At 41.3% G+C, this 22,179-nt stretch overlaps 1 protein-coding gene across 1 annotated transcript in view; it reads left to right on the top strand.

Annotated features, from left to right (window-relative positions):
- LOC118385852 (low-density lipoprotein receptor-related protein 1B-like) overlaps positions 1-22,179 on the top strand; it is a 359,442-nt gene that overhangs the window by 254,812 nt on the left and 82,451 nt on the right. Inside the window, exons 53-57 of the mRNA XM_052521799.1 lie at positions 387-521; positions 735-875; positions 2,827-3,014; positions 17,069-17,252; positions 20,918-21,003. Of these exons, the coding sequence (XP_052377759.1) occupies positions 387-521; positions 735-875; positions 2,827-3,014; positions 17,069-17,252; positions 20,918-21,003 (734 nt within the window). The remainder of the gene's footprint in view (positions 1-386; positions 522-734; positions 876-2,826; positions 3,015-17,068; positions 17,253-20,917; positions 21,004-22,179) is intronic.

Raw genomic sequence — 22,179 nt, 5'->3', positions numbered from 1 at the left:
TTTTCTTTCCAAAGCTGTCAATTATATGCATAGTCGAGCATCTTTTCGTGACAAAATATCTTGTTTAAAATGGGAACGTTTTTTATCCATAAATTAAAAGAGCGCCCCCTATATCCAAGAAGTTAAAGACACAAGTCAAATTCCTGAAAAAGGCCTCCACCCCCACCCCTACTTCCTTCAGAGCTGACTCCATATTGTTGAGGATATGTACTTCACCGCACAACTCTAGAGCAGGGTTTTCCAAACTCGTTCCTGGGGACCAATCTGGGTGCACGTTTAGTTTTTTTCCCGAGTACTACACAGCTGGGGGGGAAACCCTGCTCTAGAGTGCCATGATATTGTCAACTCCGAGTGTAACACTCCAACCATATTTCTCACCCTTCCAGCACCCAATAACACATGTGATGACAACTCCTTCCTTTGCCACAACGAAGCCTGCGTTCCCCAGCGTTTTGTCTGTGACCATGATGACGACTGTGGTGATGGATCTGACGAGTCACTTGAATGTGGCAAGTTGATTTGTTGCTTTGTCTTTTAATACCGCCCATAGAGTAATAACTAAGTTATAACATTATAATAAGTTATAACAGAGATTTAACTAATTAATACCTTACTGTAAGTTGGAAGTAGAATGACTTTTCAGTCATCTATCTGGCATATGCGATGATGTGTTGGCCTGTGTAAGTGTCAGTTAGTGAGGCTGCAGCTCTCTCTTTGTTTTTCTGTATCTGCAGTGTACCGGCCCTGTGGACCTGAGGAGTTTCGCTGTGGGGATGGTCGCTGCCTGCTCAGTGCTCAATGGGAGTGTGACGGCTGCCCAGACTGTCCTGACCAATCTGACGAGCTGCCCCTGAACCTCAAATGCCTGGCCGCAGGTAGTGTAGTTTACTGCTGTTCAAATACCTGGCCACAGGAAGTGTAGTTTACTGCTGTTCAAATGCCTGGCCGCAGGTAGTGCAGTTTACTGCTGTTCAAATGCCTGGCCACAGTTACTCTAGTTTACTGCTGTTCAAATGCCTGGCCGCAGGTAGTGTAGTTTACTGCTGTATTGTAGTTTACTGCTGTACTGTACTCTGTGCTGTTAGTACCGTCTGGCCGCAGGTAGTATATTCTACTGCTGTTTGACTGGCCGCGGGTACTCTAGTCTACTGCTGTTTGACTGGCCGCGGGTACTCTAGTCTACTGCTGTTTGACTGGCCACAGGTACTCTAGTCTACTGCTGTTTGACTGGCCGTGGGTACTCTAGTCTACTGCTGTTTGACTGGCCGCGGGTACTCTAGTCTACTGCTGTTTGACTGGCCGCGGGTACTCTAGTCTACTGCTGTTTGACTGGCCACAGGTACTCTAGTCTACTGCTGTTTGACTGGCCGTGGGTACTCTAGTCTACTGCTGTTTGACTGGCCGCGGGTACTCTAGTCTACTGCTGTTTGACTGGCCGCGGGTACTCTAGTCTACTGCTGTTTGACTGGCCGCGGGTACTCTAGTCTACTGCTGTTTGACTGGCCGCGGGTACTCTAGTCTACTGCTGTTTGACTGGCCGCGGGTACTCTAGTCTACTGCTGTTTGACTGGCCGCGGGTACTCTAGTCTACTGCTGTTTGACTGGCCGCGGGTACTCTAGTCTACTGCTGTTTGACTGGCCGCGGGTACTCTAGTCTTCTGCTGTTTGACTGGCCGCGGGTACTCTAGTCTACTGCTGTTTTGACTGGACGCGGGTACTCTAGCCTACTGCTGTTTTGCTCTCTCTATTACTGTCAGCAGTCTACTATAAGAGAGGATAGAAACCACACAAAACAATGCTGGGTTGAATATGTAATATGGTCTATTGGGGACGTGGCTTTCAGATAGTTATTTAACCCGTCTGTAATAGTAAATGTCATTCTGCTTCATATGTTCTTTTGTGTTGTCAACACATGTTGAGCAAAGACACTTTTGTAGCTGTAATGAGTCTTACACAAAAGTATGAGTTTCTCAAGTGCCTGTGCATATCCCAATGTTGGGACTGTTACCACTTTGTCTAAATAATATTGCTATTAAGTGTATATGAATACAAACTTAACATGATGAACAGGAATGACATTTACTATTACGGATGAGCAAAAATAACTATTTGAAAGCCACACCCCCAATACGCCATGCCACATGACATATTCTTATATAAAATGTATAACATTATTATTGAAATATTATATGACAAAGTGGTAACTCTCCCAACATTGGGACATTCACAGGCACTTGAGGAATTCATAGTCTTAGGTATACCTCACTAAAGGTCAGAAGGTATCGGTTGAGAGTTTTGGACCAGTAACCAAAATGTTGCTGGTTCAAATCCCCAAGCCAACTAGGTGAAAAGTCTGTTGACATACCCTTAAGCAATGCACTTAATTCAAATTGCTTCTGTAGACCACTCTGGATAAGAGCATCAGCTAAGTGACTCAAATGTAAACATGTTAGTACTCAACAAACAGATAATACAACAGACAGATGAACCAGAATGACATTGACTGACCAACTCTCTGAAATGGTGGCCTCTACTATGCCACCCCTAAAGTATTCTGCTCTGATCTGGTGAGTCTTAGATTGCAACCAAAATGAGTGGCCAAACTGGCTTTGTAAAAATAAACCAAAATATTCTGCAAATTATTTACCAAAATTGGTTTGTTTTTCACCCAGCATTTTTTTGAGTGCGAAGATATAAAGACAGTAAGAGTAAAACTTTCAGAATATCATCAATCTAAAAGAATCTCATTTACCAAGATGCAGTTTAAATGATTACTATTGTAAATGCTTTTTGACTCACCATTGACAGTTATAAATTACCTTCCAGGGAGTCTGTGCAATGGTTCCTTCTTCATGTGTTCCAATGGACGCTGCATCTCTGAAGGGATTCTGTGTGACAAGAAAGATGACTGTGGAGACCGGTCCGATGAGAAGAACTGCAACGTGAACGAGTGTCTGAATCGCAGAGTCAGTGGCTGTACACAGGACTGTCAGGATCTTCCTGTTGGATACAAGGTAGGAATGACCACAGACTTAAACAGGCCTTGATGCGTAGCTTGGACAACTGCACATGTATCATATATTCAGAATCATAATCAAGGTTAGGCTGTCTTTCCTAGGGTTTTATGAATTCTAGATATCCCATCTTTATTTCAGCCAGAGACAGATTTGTAAGTGGACAGACATCACCCGCTGGAAGGCTTACAGATATTATCAATAATAATATAGCCAGAGCAATAGAAATGTTTCAAATATGTACATGCAGAATCTGACTTTAATCAAGTTAACTTTGTTTTTTCTGAATGTTTTGTATTAAGAAGCCTATAACACGGACCTAGTAAAGTGCCAACATTATTATCTCAGTGTGCATGATTCAAATGATTATGTCGTGCCTGAGGCTATATTAGGCTTTCCCACACAAGATAGGAAGACAAAGTTATACACACAGTACAGTAGGATCCTATCATCATTAGGACCGGCATGATACCAGCATCGCCGGGACGATACCAGCATCGCGATACTCGTTAGTATCGTGGCAAGGAAACGACTTTAACTTCATTATGAAAACAGCCCTGATGTTGGAAACAAACATATTATGTTGTCATCTAGAGTAACATTTATTTATTTTCCAAGCTATATTTGGACAGGAAAAGGCACAATGTTTGCTCACCATGAAAAATGTGTAGTTTTAGTAGACAAGTTTAAAAGATTGATGTTTTGTCCTACTTAACAATGCTATAGCACACAATATTTGACATACAGCAGGTTTTTAAAGGACCAAAGAGCTTGGTCTGCTTCTTGTTTTTAAAGGAAAAAAATATTGCGATACTGGTATTGTCCGTGCCCTTATCATCATCTTGAACACAAACCTATGCTATGGATACAAGCTATGAAAGATGAGAAAATAGTTTTGAGAGGTTTCCGTGCCATCAGTTTGTTTGCTGGGATCCTTGGCGACAGGCAGGCAGGCTCCAGAGAGAGAGAATGCGTCACAAATGGTATTATTCCCTATATTTGAAGCAAAGGACAATGTACAACAAAACATTAGTCGCAGAAGTGAAAAGTGATGCATTGCAGCTGATTTAGCTAACAGCTCATTTACATCTGCAAGTTACATCTGCAGTCAACATTATTCTGATAGTTATACAGTGCACTACTTTTGACCACAGTCCTATGGGCCCTATATAGGGAATAGGTTGCCATCTGAGATGCAACCAGAGAGAAGGACAGTGCTTCTGAGTGTTCAGCGGGGTGACTGTGCTAGTCTGCTGTCTGGCCTGAATCCAGGGCACGGCCACCCACCAAGGTGACCTCGCGGCCATCAGAGATATCAGAATAACACATCCTGACCTTCACTCTGGGCTTTCCCTCCTGCCCCTGTCCTACCCCATGCTCCCTGCATCACCAAGTGACCAAGAAGGACAGACTAAAACAGTCTTCCCTGGCCTGGCTGTCTAGATACTAAAGCAGAGCAGAGCTGTATGACCAGAGAGCACATCAATGAAGACCCCTAGTAGCTAGCTCATCCATCTCTAGGCCGGAACAGATAGATCAGCAGAAAGGCCCTCAATGTTGGGAATTCTGGGTCAGAGAGGCTTAAAGCAGGGGCCAGTAACAGCTGATATAAGCATTTTGAGTTATTTTGGGCTGGAGTTGCTGAATGGCACCAATTTTATTTCATTTTTTCGTTAGCTCTTGAGCTATGACATTTATGTCATCATACTGATTCCGCTCTGTTTTTATTGGTCTTGTGTGCACCTTTGTGAGTAGATCTACTGGCACATTGAGGAGCTACACAGCAAATTATCCAGTATTACATTAAATCAACACTGAAAGAGTGGGACCATATACACACTGAAACGAGTGTCAAATTAACACACTGCTTAGTGTAATAACTTGTTAAAATATTTCCCAGAATGGCTTGCCTTTTGACTGAATCATAGAGTTATCACCCATGATTGTATTTGTTATTGACAGAGACATTGCTGTTGCATTGCCAGCAGCATACCATTCTGTGTCCCACTGCTGGCTTGCTTCTGAAGCTAAGCAGGGTTGTCCTGATCAGTCCCTAGATGGGAGACTAGATGCTGATGGAAGTGATGTTGGAGGGCCAGTAAGAGGCACTCTTTGCTCTGGTCTAAAATAATATCACGATGCCCCAGGGCAGTGATTAAGGACATTGGCCTGCATAGGGTACTGTCTTTTGGATGGGATGTTAAACAGGTGCCCTGACTCTCTATGGTCACTATAAAGAGCCAATGGCACTTATCGTAAGAGTAGGGATGTTAACCCTGGTGTCCTGGCCCTCATACCATCATGGTCACTCAATCATCCTAATCATCCCTAATTGGCTCATTCATCCCACGTCCTCTTCCGTGTAACTATTCCTCAGGTCGTTGCTGTAAATTAGAATGTGTTCAGTCATTTTACCTGGTAAAATAAAGGTTAAGTAAAACTAAACAAATAATTGCATTCATCCATTTTCAGTCCTATGGACTCCCCCAAGTGAGATCCTAAGTGATTATGTTATCATAAAATGTTTATTTTATTTAACACAATGTCATACGCCACGTGTCAAACTCATTCCGTGGAGTGCCGAGTCTGCGGATTTTCGATCAGGGTTTTTGCTTCCTTGTACTTGATTCATAAGGTAAGGTCACTAATTATAAATTAACTCCCCTCACCTGATTGTCTAGGTATTCATTGAAAGGGAAGCAAACACTAGGCTCTACATTGAATGAGTTTGACACCCATGTCATACGTATTTCATAAGGTCTTATTTTGAGGGCCTAGTTTTACCCTACAGAGGTCTAAAACAAATTGTATTTTTATTTGACCTTTATGTAACTAGGCAAGTCAGTTAAGAACAAATTTGTATTATCAGTTAACCGCCTTGTTCAGGGGCAGAATGACAGATTTTTACATTTTCGGCACGGGGATTCGATCTTGCGACCTTTCGGTTACAAGTACGACGCTCTAACCGCTAGGCTACCAAAACCACTAATCTAATCAATGTAATACTAAAACCACACCCATCATTATCATATTTCCCAACATTGTTTATTGCAGGTTGAGTTTTATAATTGTTCAAGAAATATGTTTGTGCATGTAAATGGATTAATAATAATCCATTTGTAAATGACAATCCAAAAATACATTACAAACATTTTCTAAACCAATCCAATATGTTTATATTACTTTTTTCACCCATTACTGAAATGGTTGTTCCAGTTTTGATGCTTTAGTTAGTATCATATCTTAGTCTTCCTGTAACAGCGTTCTTCGTTTGTGGAATGAGAGTCGGACCGAAATGCAGCGTAGATGTTACTCATGTTCTTTAATGAAAGGAAAAAAGCTATACATGAAATAACTAAACAAATACAAAACAACAAACGGAACGTGAAACCTAATTACAGCCTATCTGGTGAAACTGCACAGAGACAGGAACAATCACCCACAAAATACAAAGCGAAACCAGGCTACCTAAATACGGTTCCCAATCAGAGACAACGAGAATCACCTGACTCTGATTGAGAACCGCCTCAGGCAGCCAAGCCTATACGACACCCCTAATCAGCCGCAATCCCAATAATACATAAACCCCAATACGAAATACAACAACATAAACCCATGTCACATCCTGGCCTGACCAAACATATAACGAAAACACAAAATACAATGACCAAGGCGTGACACTTCCCAACCATGTAAGTCATTCTGAATGCAGGATGAGGTGATAGAACATTCAAAATATTTGTACAAGCTAAATTCCAATTGGAATTATGAATCACTTTGCAAGCCTGCACAATGTGACTTGCAAACCTGATGTGGCCTGTTGACCTTGAGTTCCATGGCATTATACCCTTACAAAAAAAGGTTTGATTACAGCCGAGTCGTTGTGGGTAGGTCTCTAAGAGCCTTTACACGCCTGAATTGTACAATATTTTCCCATTATTCTTTTTACACTTTTCAAGCTGGTTGTTGATCATTGCTAGAAATCAATTTTCAAGTCTTGCCATAGATTAAGCCTATTTAAGTCAAAACTGTAACTAGGCCACCCAGGAACATTCAATGTTGTCTTGGTAAGCAACTCCAGTGTATATTTGGCCTTCTGTTTTAGGTTATTGTCCTGCCTAAAGGTGAAATCATCTCCCAGTGTCTGTTGGAATGAAGACTGAACCAGGTTTTCCTCTAGGATTTTGCATGTGCTTAGCTGTATTCTTTTTCTTTTTATCCTAAAAACCACCCCAGTCCTTGCCGATGATAAGCATACTCATAACATTATTCAGCCACCACTATGCTTGAAAATATAAAGAGTGGTACTCAGTGATATGTTGTGTTGGATTTGCCCCAAACATAACTATTTTTAGTCAGGACAAGTGTTAGTTTCTTTGCCACATTCTTTGCAGTATTACTTAAGTGCCTTGTTCTAAACAGGTAGTGGTGTGTATTCATGGATGCCAAGGGAAGCTAAGCTTCCCCAAATATTTGACCAACCATTTTTTAAGTAATAAAATAATTTCTCTTTCATCTGAGTTTGAGTTGATTTATTTTAATTTTTACAGGGACAGTGCACATTACTCAACGTTTCAGTAAAAGTGTCGGTTTTAGCCAGTCGGCTAATTTTCAACCGTAGTCTCTGGGCAGGTTATTTGAGAGAATTGGGCCACTAACCAAAAGGTTGCTAGATCGAATCCCTGAGCTGACAAGGTAGAAATCTGTTGTTCTGCCCCTGAACAAGGTAGTTAACCCACTGCTCCTAGGCTGTCATTGTAAATAAGAATTTGTTCTTAACTGACTTGCCTAGTTAAATAAAGGTAAAATAAAATAAAAATTCATCCATCTCAAGACATTGGGGGCCTTCGGTCCAGAACCACAGCCCCAACAATGCCGCCTTTGTCCATATCGGACTTCAAATTTTCCAGAAGAAAGCAGTTGGCTGTTTCTGTGTTGTGCTCTGAAGCCAAACTGCATGGATTGTAATGTGAAGGGGCTGTTGTTGAGGTGGGCAATCAGTTGTTCTGCTACACACTTTTCAACAACCATCAACACCACAGGTAGAATACTAATGGGCCTGTAGTTACTTACGTCAGCAAGGTCACCCGATTTAAAGATGGCCGTTATTATGACCAACTTTCAGACCCTTGGAAACACCCCCTGATCAATAGATATGTTGGTGACCTTAGTAATGGGGCCAATGGGTGACTCTTTGTAGTTTTTATGAATGGAAGAGTCCAGCCCAAACACATATTTGGCTTTAGAGTTCTTTAGTGAGCTAATTACCTTGTTCACCTCTGACTCAGAAACCTCCCTTATGATGAAGACAGGTTGAGTGTCATTCGCTAGCACTGAGCCCAAGAAACCTGTGGAGGGGTTCTGTGTCAGTACCTTGACAGAGTCAAAAAAGTAGGAATTGAAGGCTATTGGTATTTCGACTGCATCCTGTGTCAGATTGTCATTCACCATGATTTCTAGTCTTTTTGCAGTGTTACTATGCTCTTTCCCTATTAACTCTTTTTAGATTCTCCCAGATCGATTTAGAATTTCACTTTGCTTCACCAATTATGTTAATAAAAAAGTTTACCTTGGCCTGTCTGATTTATTTCATCACCTTATTTGTCAACATGGTCAACCTACATCTGTCATGCTCTAATTTGGACTTCAGGAAGGTTTTTAGAGCATGATCTCGTTCTTTCATCAGTTTCCATTTAGCCAAGGAAGAGTGCTCCTTTGGCCAGGTTTGGATTTGATTTTCTTTTGGAAACCATTTATAGTTGTCTGGATTGTGGATAGAAAAACCTATCAGCTTCCACATCTGTATAGGACAAGAGATCATTCCAGTTAATTCCCATCTTTGTGTTTTCAAAATAATTTAATTCACTCTTAGGTAATCTGAGTTGATCAGGCTTTCTAACAGTCGAGAGGTTACACCTGTTCTTAAAAAGTTTTCTGACTACAAGTGTCAGATTATGATCACATAGCCCAGTAACCATATTGAATGATTTAGTTACTCTCTGGTTTATTACTGAACACCAGATCAATCTGTGTTTTAGAGCAATAAGTCACCCTGGTAGGCCCTTTAACTAGCTATGTAAGGTCAAATGTATTAGAGAGCCACTTGAGAGTTTTCCTACAAGACCTGTCTTCATAATTAATGTTAAAATCTCCCATTAACATGACCTCTTTCCCAAAATGACATTCCCTAAGCATGTTATTACACTTTTCAAACAACACACTTTTGGTGGAAAGTGGTCTATACATTCCAATAAGGGTGAGAGACATTTGGAGAAACAGTGTAACGTTTAGGCCAATACAGTCTAGTTCATTATCACATGACCACACAATTTGTTTACATCGGATATGTTCTTTAATTAATGTAAATCATCACACCCCCTCTTCCTTCGATCCGGTCTCTCCTGAAAACATTGTAGCCATCCACAATCAAAGCAGCACATGGAGAGTTTTTATGGAACCACGTCTCTGAAAGGCAGAGGAAGTCAAGGTTGGAGTCTGTGAGAAGATGTTGAATTTGATCACTTTTTGGAATGTCACTGCAAATGTTCAAGTGCCTTGCTCTTAACTCGTGGGTCCCAGATGACTTGACACATTGAAAAAAGTAAAATGTTCTGTGATTTCTGACGGCTGGGTTTAGGCCGTTTTGATTAGGCGAAGTTCGGTAGTGCAATTAACTATCCCTTCCGTTTTCACTGGATGCGGTGAACTCATGAAAACAACTTGCGGGGATTGCGTATAGTGATTTGGATATGTTTGGAGAGTCAAATTCCATTTTGGAGCCGGGTGAGTCGAGGGAACAAAGCACTCACCCACTTCCACAGCGACGACGATCAGTGGCCATCCGTGTCACGCCCTGGTCAAAGTATTTTGTGTTTATCTTTATGTATTGGGTCAGGCCAGGGTGTGGCATGGAGTTTTTGTATTGTGGTGTGTTTTGTCTTGGGGTTTTGGTATATAGTGGGATTGTAGCTAGTGGGGTGATCTAGCAGAGTCTATGGCTGTCTGGAGTGGTTCTCAATCAGAGTCAGGTGTTTATCGTTGTCTCTGATTGGGAACCATATTTAGGCAGACATATTCTTTGGTTGTTTTGTGGGTGATTGTCCTTAGTGTCTTTAACTATCTACTGTTAGTTTGCACCAGTTTAGGTTTTCGTTTCGGTTTTTGTTACGTTTATTGTTTTTTGTATTGATTTCGTGTTTACGTGTTTTTTTTTCATTAAACATGGATCGCAATCTACACGCTGCGTTTTGGTCCGACTCTCCTTCACGACACCTAGAAAACCGTTACAATCCGCTACTTTCCACTCCGGAGATCAGCGCTGGCTCGGTGATGTTAGGCCCAGGGTTGAGTTGCACATCCCTGGGAAGCAGGAGGGTAGTGGATAGGTAGTTTAACAGTTTCCAATGAATGTTGGACTTGTGTTTGTTACTCCTAAACAGTTCAGTGGAATAGGGAGCGAGGTAGACTTGGCCATTATTCAGAACATTATGGGATGCTGTGTCCTGTCCGCTCCTGTGTAACGGTGAACCAATGTGTTTGGTGTTGTAATTCTCCGGCAGCAGATTGATTGTGTCATCCCAGCAAGGACGCACTGAGATTGTCAGTAAAGCAGCTACGTAACTGACAATCGTCAAATAAAATACATTTTTATTGGTCACATACACATGGTTAGCAGATGTTAATGCGAGGGTAGCGAAATGCTTGTGCTTCTAGTTCCGACCGTGCAGTAATATGTAACAAGTAATCTAACAATTTCACACAACCACCTTAGTGTAAAGGAATGATTAAGAATATGTACATATAAATATATGGATGAGCGATGGCCGAACGGCATAGGCAAGATGCAGTAGATGGTATAGAGTACAGTATATACATATGAGATTAGTAATGTAGGGTATGTAAACATGATATAAAGTGTCATTTATTTATAAATTTATTACATCCAAGTATTAATTATTAAAGTGGCTAGAGATTGAATCTGTATGTTGGCAGAAGCCACTCAATGTTAGTGATGGCTGTTAAACAGTTGGATTGCCTTGAGATAGAAGCTGTTTTTCAGTCTCTCGGTCCCAGCTTTGATGCACCTGTACTGACCTCGCCTTCTGGATGATAGCAGGGTGAACAGGCAGTGGCTCGAGTGGTTATTGTCCTTGAAGATCTTTTTGGCCTTGCTGTGACATCGGGTGGTGTAGGTGCCCTGGAGGGCAGGTAGTTTGCCCCCGGTGATGCGTTGTGCAGATCTCACTACCCTCTGGAGAGCCTTACGATTGTGGGCGGAGCAGTTGCCGTACCAGGCAGTGATGTAGCCCGACAGGATGCTGTCTATTGTGCATCTGTAAAAGTTTTTGGTGACAAATTCCTTCAGCCTCCTGAGGTTGAAGAGGCACTGTGGCGCCTTTTTCACCATGCTGTCTGTGTGGGTGGACCATTTCAGTTTGTCCGTGATGTGTATGCCGAGGAACTAAAAACTCCTCCCTGCAGGCAGTCTCGTTGTTGGTAGTCAAGCCTACCACTGTAGTGTCGTCTGCAAACTTGATGATTGAGTTGGCGGCGTGCATGGCCACGCAGTCATGGGTGAACAGGGAGTACAGGAGAGGGCTGAGAATGCACCCTTGTTGTGCCCCAGTGTTGAAGACCAGTGGTGTGGAGATGTTGTTTCCTACCCTCACCACCTGGGGGTGGCCAGTCAGAAAGTCCAGGACCCAGTTGCTCAGGGTGGGGTCGAGACCCAGGGTCTTGAGCTTAATGACGAGTTTGGCGGGTACGATGAGTTAAATGCTGAGCGGTAATCGATGAACAGCATTCTTAGATAGGTCTTCCTCTTTTACAGATGGATTAGGGCAGTGTGCAGTGTGATTGCGATTGTGATTGCGTTGGCTGTGGACCTATTGGGGCTGTAAGCAACTTGGAGTGGATCTAGGGTGTCATTTAGGGTGGAGGTGATATGATCCTTGACTAGTCTCTCAAAGCACTTCATGATGACGGAAGTGAGTTCTATGGGGCGATAGTCGTTTAGCTCAGTTACCTTGGCTTTCTTGGGAACAGGAACAATGGTGGCCCTCTTGAAGCATGTGGGAACAGCAGACTGGGATAGGGATTGATTGAATATGTCCGTAAACATACCAGCCAGCTGGTCTGCACATGCTTGGAGGACGCGTCTAGGGATGCCGTCTGGGCCGGCAGCCTTGCGAGGGTTAACACGTTGAAATGTTTTACTCACGTTGGCTGCGTTGAAGGAGAGCCCGCAGGTTTTGGTAGCGGGCCATGTCAGTGGCACTGTATTGCACTCAAAGCGAGCAAAGAAGTTGTTTAGTTTGTCTGGGAACAAGACATCATGGTCCACGACGGGGCTTCTTTTTGTTATCCGTGATTGACTGTAGACCCTGCCACATACCTCTCATGCCTGAGCCGTTGAATTGCGACTCTACTTTGTCTCTTTACTGACACTTAGCTTGTTTGATTGGCTTGTGGAGGGAATGGCTACACTGTTTATATTCGGTCATGTTTCCGATTGCCTTGCCATGATTAAAAGCAGTGGTTCGCTCTTTCAGTTTTGCGCAAATGCAGCCATCAATCCACAGTTTCTGGTTGGGTAAGGTTTTAATAGTCACCGTCGGTTCAACATCACCAATGCAATTGCTATTAAACTCGCTCACTGAATTGGCGTATACATCAATGTTGTTGTCCTATGCCATCCGGAACATATCCAAGTCCACGTGATCGAAGCAGTCTTGAAGCGTGGAATCAGATTGGTCAGACCAGCGTTGAACAGACCTGAGCACGGGCGTTTGCTGTTTTAGTTTCTGTCTATAGGCTGGGAGCAACAAAATGGAGTCGGAGTTGCAATGTACTGGAAATAAATGCATAATTGCGGAGAAATCATCCAAGTGAAGTTAGCTGGAGTTAGTCTGGAACAAAAGAGTATGACATGTTGCCACCTTGGCATTTGATTGATTGATGCCAGCAAGCATTTGGCCTACCTTGATAAACAAATTATAAAATAATTAGCCAATCAGACCTTTGGTGGCATGTCTTGTGGGGTATGCATGAGCTGTATGCTAGTAGCTTGAACAGACACCTCTGCATGTCAACACTTCTTACAAAAACAAGTAGTGATGAAATCAATCTCTCCTCTACATACATGTCAGCTGTCCATGTACATTTAGGGGCCAGCCTTGCTGCCCTGATCTGAGCCAATTGTAATTTTCCGAGGTCCCTCTTTGTGGCACCTGACCACACGCCTGAACAGTAGTCCAGGTGCAACAAAACTAGAGCTTGTAGGACCTGCCTTGTTGATAGTGTTGTTAAAAAAGCAGAGTAACAATTGATTATGGACAGACTTCTCCCCATATTAGCTCCTCTTGTATCAACATGGCCATGACAGTTTACTATCCAGGGTTAATCCAAGCAGTTTAATCAATTTGCTCAATTTCCACATAATTTAATACAATGTTTAGTTCAAGTTTAGGTTTTAGTGAATGATTTGTACCAAATACAATGCTTTTAGTTTAAAAAAAATATATAGTACTTATTCCTTGCCACCCATTCTGAAACTTACTGCATATCTTTAAGTGTTGCAGTGATTTCACTCGCTGTAGTAGCTAATGTATATAGTGTTGAGTCATCCACATACATATTTACACTGGCTTTACTCAGGGCCAGTGGCATGGCATTAGTAAAGATTTTTAAATGTAAGGGGCCTTGACAGCTGCCGTGGGGAATTCCTGATTCGACCTGGATTATATTGGGGAGGCTTCCATTAAAGAACACCCTCTGTGTTCTGTTTATTGGGTAAGTCATTATCCAAAATATAGCAGGGGGTGTTAAGCCATAACACATGTTTTTCCATCAGCAGACTATGAGCGATATTGTCAAAAGCCGCACAAGTCCAACAAAACAGCTCACACAATCTTCCTATCATCAATTTCCCATTGATGTAAGTGCCATGCTTGTTGAATGTCCTTCCCTATAAGTGTGCTGTTAACAATAAAATAGCATTGTATCTGGTCAAACACAATTTTATGGTTAGCAATTTGAAACGGTAAAGGGAGCTGTACTATTCTTGGGTAGCGGAATTACTTTTGCTTCCCTACAGGCTTGAGGGCACACACTTTCTAGTAGGTTTAGATTGAAAATATAGGAAATGGGAGTGTCAATATCGTCCGCTATTACCCTCAGTAATTTTCCATTTATTTGGTTATTCCAAAATATAATAGATGTTAAAATGTCACATAAAATGTAGTTCAACTTCTAAATAATCAATAATTCAAAGAATAAATAATCAATCTGTCACGCCTTGGTCATTGTATCTTGTGTTTTTGTTATATGTTTGGGTAGGCCAGGGTGTGACATGGGTTTATATGTTGTATTTCGTATTGGGGTTTGTATTAATTGGGAGTGTGTATTATTAGGGGTGTGTCTAGTTAGGCTTGGCTGCCTGAGGCGATTCCTAATTGGAGTCAGCTGATTCTCGTTGTCTCGGATTGGGAACCGTATTTAGGTAGCCTGAGTGCGCGTTGTATTTCGTGGGTGATTGTACCTGTCTTAGTGTTAGTCACCAGATAGGCTGTATTAGTTTCACTCGTTTGTTGTTTTTGTATTTTCAGTTATTTCATGTACCGCATTATTCTTCATTAAAAGTCATGAGTAACCTACACGCTGCATTTCGGTCTGACTCTCTACAAACAACAGACGAAGTTCATTACACAATCCAACTTAAATTAATCAAATAAAAAGAAAAACAAACAATTTACTCAGAAAACAAAAAAAAACAAATGCATTCAAACAAATAACATTCAACAATCATCAGTCAGTCATGGTTGGTCTGATGGAGCTGTTTACTGTGTGTTTGTGTCTTTGTGTTGGGGTAGGGGAAGGTGTGGGGTCTGAGCTGGCAGTTGCTGGATGAAGTTGGCAGTTGTGGTTGGTCGGTGCTGTATCTAGGGTGTAGTGGAAATTTCCTGTATTTACCAAATCATGAGAGCAAACCACACACAAGTCAGAGAGAGTTATCATAAAGTCCATCTTTAATTATATGAGCTCCATCACAACCCTGTGACTCTCAGATCAATTCAGTGTCTATGAATGAATTCTCTGAGAGTGCTTACAAAACAGTTCTTAGTATCATTTATAGCCAAGACACACTCATCTCAACTCACATGACGAATAACAGATCTTAGGAACATTACAAAGGAAGACTTTACTTGAGAGAGGAGTATCCCATAGCCAGACAGCATTAGCTATAAATTATCGTTCAGTTTGCTCTCCTAATTAAAAAAAAATGTTTCATTTACCCTTATTTTACTAGGCAAGTCAGTTAAGAAAAATGTCTTATTTTCAATGATGGCCTAGGAACAGTGGGTTAACTGCCTGTTCAGGGGCAGAACAACAGATTTGTACCTTGTCAGGTCGGGGATTTGAACTTGCAACCTTCCGGTTACTAGGCCAACGCCCTAACCACTAGGCTACCTTGCCTAGTGGTGCTACTTCTCGTTCTTGGTACTACATTGTACCAAGACATTAGGATATATATCAATTGTCATTTTAGACACTCCCATTCTGGACAAGCTCACGGAGACAGAGTGACTGGCACACAGACATTGTGGAGCCAATAGATAATTGGTTCCTCCTCAATCATCCATTCACATGGTTTAAAAGATATGTTTACATATGAAGACAAGCTTGACCTCTCCCCTCTCTGTGGCCCAAGTAACTGAACCCAACAATAGTATCAAAAAATCGACATTCTAATGACATATCTCACATAAGCATGCAATAAAATAAATAACACATTTTATTTATAAATGTTACCTAAATAATTCTTATTCTGCCACGACAAGGGTTAGTGCTGAGTCCAGGGTTGGTGCTGCTGTTGGGGCTGAAACTGGGAAAAATTGGGTTGATGTTGGGACCGGATTGAAAATCGTGCTGTACCAGGACTGGAAAACCAGTGATTGGTGCTGGGTCTAGTGCTAGGACTCTGGGCCTTGGAGAAAAACAGGAACATTGGCTGGTGCTGGGTTTGGGATCTGTAGAGGGGAGGAAAGACGACCTGAGGAGCAAGCAGGCACACATGGGAGCCCCATAGTTCTTTGGTGGTACTTCCCTGTGATCTTTGGTACCTCCTCTGCACCTCATCTGGTGGTCTGATGCTGGGACTGGCCAGTGGTTTAATGGTCCTGGTTCCAGTGTGTATATGGTCCCACTCTTTGTGTTGATTTAACCAGTGGTGTAAAATACTTAAGTATTTATTTTTATTGAACCCTTATTTTACAAGGTAAGTTGACTTAAAACACATTCTCATTCACAGCAACAACCTGGGGAATAGTTACAGGGGATAGGGGGGGGGATGAATGAGACAATTAGAAGTTACTTTAACATACTATTTAAGTCGTTTTTGGGGTATCTGCACTTTATTTTACAATTTTTATTTTTGATGACTTGAAAATCATGTACTATTTACTCCATACATTTACACTGACACCCCAAAAAACACTCACTGCTTAACAGGACTGGAAAATGGTCCAATTCATGCACTTCCCAAGAGAACATGCCTGGTCATCCCTAATACTTCTGATCTGGCGGACTCACTAAAGACACATGCTACGTTTGTAAATTATTTCTGAGTGTTGGAGTGTGCCCCTGGCTATCTGTAAATAAAAATAAAGAAAACAAGGAAATGGTGCCATCTGGTTTGCTTAATATAAGGAATTTGAAAATACTTATACTTTATTTTTGATTCTTAAGTATATTTTAAACCAAACACCTTTAGATTTTTACTCAAGTATTATTTTACTGGGTGACTTTCACTTTTACTTGAGTGATTTTCTATTAAGGTATCTTTACCTAGAATGTGTTGTGTATAGTTAAGTGAGTGTTGTTGAAAGACAATTAGGCACAATTGAATAATGCAGTTGAATGTCCATCTATTTCTCCATAGCATTTTACTGTATCGACCAGCTGCTGAAAAGCCTGAGTAATGGAATATAAACTATTATTTGTTAAATTTGTCTAGACTAAAAATGCTTCATTACTTTTTGTTTGTGTGATGTCAGTGCAAGTGTTGGCCTGGATTCCGGCTGAAAGATGATGGGAAAACGTGCGTGGACGTTAACGAATGTTCCTCCAGCCTGCCCTGCAGCCAGCGTTGCATCAACACCTACGGCTCCTTCAAGTGTCTGTGTGTAGAAGGCTACGAAGCCCTGGAGAGAAACCCCAACACCTGCAAGGCTCTCTCAGGTAAAGCTATTCACATAATATAATAATAATAATATAATAATATATGCCATTTAGCAGACGCTTTTATCCAAAGCGACTTACAGTCATGTGTGCATACATTCTACGTATGGGTGGTCCCGGGAATCGAACCCACTACCCTGGCGTTACAAGCGCCATGCTCTACCAACTGAGCTACAGAAGGACCACATGTCTTGGCAGCAAGCTTGTACTATAATATACTGTAGTCCATTGGATTAATTCACTAGTGATATACAGTATTTTAATAATTTTTTTAATTATTTTTACCTGCATGTATATTTAGAAATGTCGAGCTTGTACTGTAATATACTGGTACTGCAGTCTGATCAGGGCCGGATTAATGCAGGGCCTTACCAGGGCTGAAACCCCTGGCCCTTGGGGGCCCAACAGGCAGCAAATAAAAAAATATGTATGTATGTATATATACATATTTATGTGTGTGTGTGTTTGTGTATATAGACACACATTATACAGTATATACTGGAACCGACAACCACAGGAGGATTCAGGAGCCCACTCTCAATGAGTGTAGACAGCCAGCTGCTGCCACTCTGCTTATAATCAGATGGGAGAGGAGAGGAGGTAGGGGGCCCACGTGGGTAACTTGGAGGACCTGCCTTGATTAGGTAACTGATTTATAAATAAATTGGTCAATTGTGTGAGTCAGGGGCTGGGCCTAAGTCGGAAAAATAAATACTCATTTTATACTAAAATAAAAATTAAGTTATTATTTTTTTTTATTTTTTTCAACCACAGGAGCCGCTCTCAATTTTCAAAATACACCAGAGAGCATACTTTAGCCATAGAGTTTAGTTTTAGTTTTAAAAAACGAACTGTGGATTATAGTTTTTGACAATTGCTTACACATTCTGAAACCATAGCCCCTTTTCTCTAGACTCAAAACACACGTCTCTTGCAAAACGAAACACTTCATTCAAAACTATTTTAACTCTTCTCAAAATTGTGTTTTTACATCAAAACTCTACACACAAACCATCAAATGATTAGCTCTTATACACGCCAACTACACATGGATGTGACAAATGTAAAACACTACTATCTTGTGTCTTTTGCATGTTCAGTGTGCAGTGGAGTCCACGGCAGTTTGTCATAGCACTCACACGTACATGTATGTGCACAAATATATACAGTCTGTATGCATATTCAGTATATATTTACACTTTAAACAGAAAAGCACAGGAGGAAAAAATAAAATGTATTTCTTTCTCAAAACGTTGTATTTTCATCCAGATTTTGGGATGAACAGGAAGAGACAAAACAAATACAGTAGAAGATAAACAAATAGGCTTGTTACTGAAAAGAAAAAAACAATTAGGGTGCATTTTGTCTCCTATTTTGAGCTGGCTACAGCACCTCATCAACATCACAAGCAATGTTCTCTCTGGCTAAACAGCAATGGACGTAGCCCTGGCATGCCCCCTAGTCTATGTCACCACAGGCCTCCTCCATTGCCTGGAGAAGGGGTATGCGTTGGTGGGGTTGGCGATCGTATACCTTCCAATGTCACCACGAAAATAACTCTTCTATTGGGTTTAGAAAAGGAGAATATGATGGCAGGTTGAGCATCGAAACTTGCGGATGGTAAATGAACCAGTTGTGGACCAGAGCAGCCCAGTGGAAACTTACGTTGTCCCAGATGACAACAAACCCGGACTGCTCTGGCCCATTCTGGCCCATTCTTCTGGTCATTGGGAATGAGGATATTATGCAGGGTGTCAAGGAAGGTGATAATGTGGGCAGTATTGTGAGGACCAAGAGTGGCATGATGATGAATGATACTGTTCTGACTAATGGCTGCACACATTGATGTTGCTACCACGCTGTCCAGGGACACTCACGACGGTGCGGTGTCCTATGGGGTTTCTTCCCCTACGTCTTGTTTCGGGTAGGTTAAAGCCGACCTCATCAACGTAGACAAAATCATGATGCTCTGCAGCAGCATGTAGTTCCATAACTCTCTGACAAGACTCTCTGAATAGACAGAGCAGTCAATATGTAGCACAATGCACTGAAATACAGTGCCAATTACAGGTTAATATAGCTTACTTATATGTATTCATAGTGCAGTTGTTTCACTCTGTCAGAATTTAGTTCAAATGGTACTCTGTAGAGCTGCTTCCTACAAATCTGATACTGTTCCAGGCCGAGTGCAGTTAAACTCACCCTATTTATGTTACTGATTGTTGTCTTTTCAGTGATGTGGTGTTGCAATTGTCGTAAACGTATGCTGTTGTTTGAAAGGACCATATTCACTATGTGTTGTTCCTGCTCTGCTGTGAACAGCTGGTTTCTTCCTCCATTGAAGGGTCATCTAGCAATTCTGCAAAAACATGATGTGAATGGTTAGGGTGCAGGATTTCTTTCAGTATGAAATGCAATGTTATGGCAGTGCCTGAAGTGATACAGTGTTGTATGTACAGTAGCATGGTAGGTTTACTTACCTGTTCTCATTTTGAAATGTCCAAATGACACTTGCTGCGGTGTAGTGGGCTCAAGTTAGGCTGGACCCTCTACCCAGCCTCCCTAAAACTCAAACCATGTTTGACCACATGGTCAACCAAAGTGGCCCGGATGTCATCTGTGATTGTTCTCCTTCCTCCTTCCTTGTCTTCGTCCTCTTCTTTGTCCTTGACCTCCTCCTTGTCCTTGTCCCCCTCTTACTCTCACTCCTCTTCCTCTAACTCTCTCTCCAAAATTGGCCTCCATTGTTGTCCAAACCAAGAAAGACAACCTGAAGCCTATTTATAGTGCTCAAGCTCTTCTAAGTAAAGAAATGAGCTGTGTGTTTTCACATGTGAGCACTGGGTGTAGGTAATCGCTAAATGAGAGTGGCATTTTGAATGGCAGTGTTTTCCAAACAATTATATTTCTAGAGTTGGTTGCGGCTGTCTGTTTGCCTTTTGCACATTTCTAAATATAATTGCACGAAAAACGTACAGTTTGGAAGGCAAATGCCTACTACTGAAAAGAGAAGACTAATCTGTCCGTAGAACCAATAGAACAAATGTTTCTCAACAACCCAATTTTTAGAGAACAGCAGGACTGTTTTACATAGTAACATTAGCTCATCTTGAGATAAGCTATTGCCACGATGAGCGCATCAGCCATCAATCACTGTGAGTAGTAGCCTATGGCTTCATCTTTAGGTGAATCAATATGACACTGGCAATTATAATTAGTAGCCTGTAATGTAAGCTAATGTCTTCTGACGTAGAATTGCTTGAAATGTGTTTTGAGACTGATGGAATGGTTCCAATTAAAGAAATGTTTACCTTTTTCTCCCAAATTTCATGGTGTCCAATTGGTAGTCTTTTCTCATCGCTGCAACTCCCATACGGACTCGGGAGAGGCGAAGGTTGAGAGCTCCGAAACACAACCCAACCATGCCGCACTGCTTCTTGACACAAAGCCCACTTAACCCGCCACAGGAGTCGCTAGTGCGCGTAGGCACCCTCCGCTAATCTGGTCGACGTTGGGCGCTGCCCCATGGGTCTCCCAGTAGTGGCCGGCTGCGACAGAGCCTGTATTCGAACCCAGAATCTCTAGTGGCACAGCCTTAGACGACTGCGCCACACTGGAGGCATTTACCTTATTCTAAAGGATGTTTATGGTTCTCTTCCTTTCAGTGGAGGAACCTTTTCTCGTCCTGGCAGATCATCATGAAATCCGTAAACTAAGTGTGGATGGATCAAATTACACCATTTTGAAACAGGTAAGAGGAAACCATTTATCTACACAAGTGGTAGTATTTGTTTTAAACTGATGCCAAAATATGCATATGAATCCCTAGTATGTCTGTCACTCTGTTTTGGCAAAATAAGAACAACTCAGGGTAAAATGACAGAAACCAGAAAATCAAGTATATACAATTAGATCTATAACCATACCTGGTTTGCATATATTTGTCACTGTCAGTCAGATTACCTTGCAACTACTCTGCCATTTTGTTTATATTTTCAATGTTACAATTGTACACATTTAGCAGACGGAGTGACATATAATTCGTGGATTCATCGTAGATCTTTCATGCAGTCAGATGACCAAATCGCCCTATAGTGGCCTCATTGGGTGAATGTTAATGATATTTTTCATAAAAAATACACTTTTTTTTTTAAATGTAATATTGGGATTCAAACTGTTATACATTTCAACTATATATCTGATATGGTGCAGGTGCTTTCTTTTTTCTAAGCACATAACCTTGTGAGTGAGGTGTATCCTTTTGTGTAAAAGTAGATACGTTTCAGACTACCAAGAAACACTCTGTGACCCTTTTATTTCCCGGTACAGTAAAAGGTCAAAACACTGTACACAGCTGATAATATAACGTTAGAAATATCAGTCCCGCTTTAAATAACATTCAGCTTATAAAGGCTTCATAATGGCTTCATAAGCATTACATGAATGTGTTACAAAGCATCTATATAGGCCGTCATTGTAAATAAGAATTTGTTCTGAACTGATTTGCCTAGTTAAATGAAGGTTAAATGTTTTTTAAATGACATAATAACCATGTTATGCGTTGTAAAGGGTTCATACATGTGGCATAACTGTGTGACATAATCAAACATGTCAAATGTGACATAACCCACTATGTTGAATATGATTTAAACATGTGCTTAATAAATGTCATTGTATTTGGTCATTCCAAAATTCATTACAGTTTAAAATGTTCAACAAGTTAAAATTCAAATCCATAATTAATTAAAAAAAAAATCCAAATAATAAACAAATCAAACAATAAGTAATCCCTTCAAATTAGGTCAAATAAACTAATGGTCATCCAATCAACAAAACAAAGCAATCAATGAATCAAAAAATAATCAGAAAATGCTGTGCGTCCAGTCAGTCATGCCACAATATGTCTGTCTTTGTGTTGGTGGAGGGG

The sequence above is a fragment of the Oncorhynchus keta genome, chromosome 7, assembly GCF_023373465.1.
Source record: "Oncorhynchus keta strain PuntledgeMale-10-30-2019 chromosome 7, Oket_V2, whole genome shotgun sequence".
NCBI lineage: Eukaryota > Metazoa > Chordata > Actinopteri > Salmoniformes > Salmonidae > Oncorhynchus > Oncorhynchus keta.
Note: the sequence above shows the minus strand (reverse complement) of the source record. Positions and strands in the feature narration are given on the sequence as shown.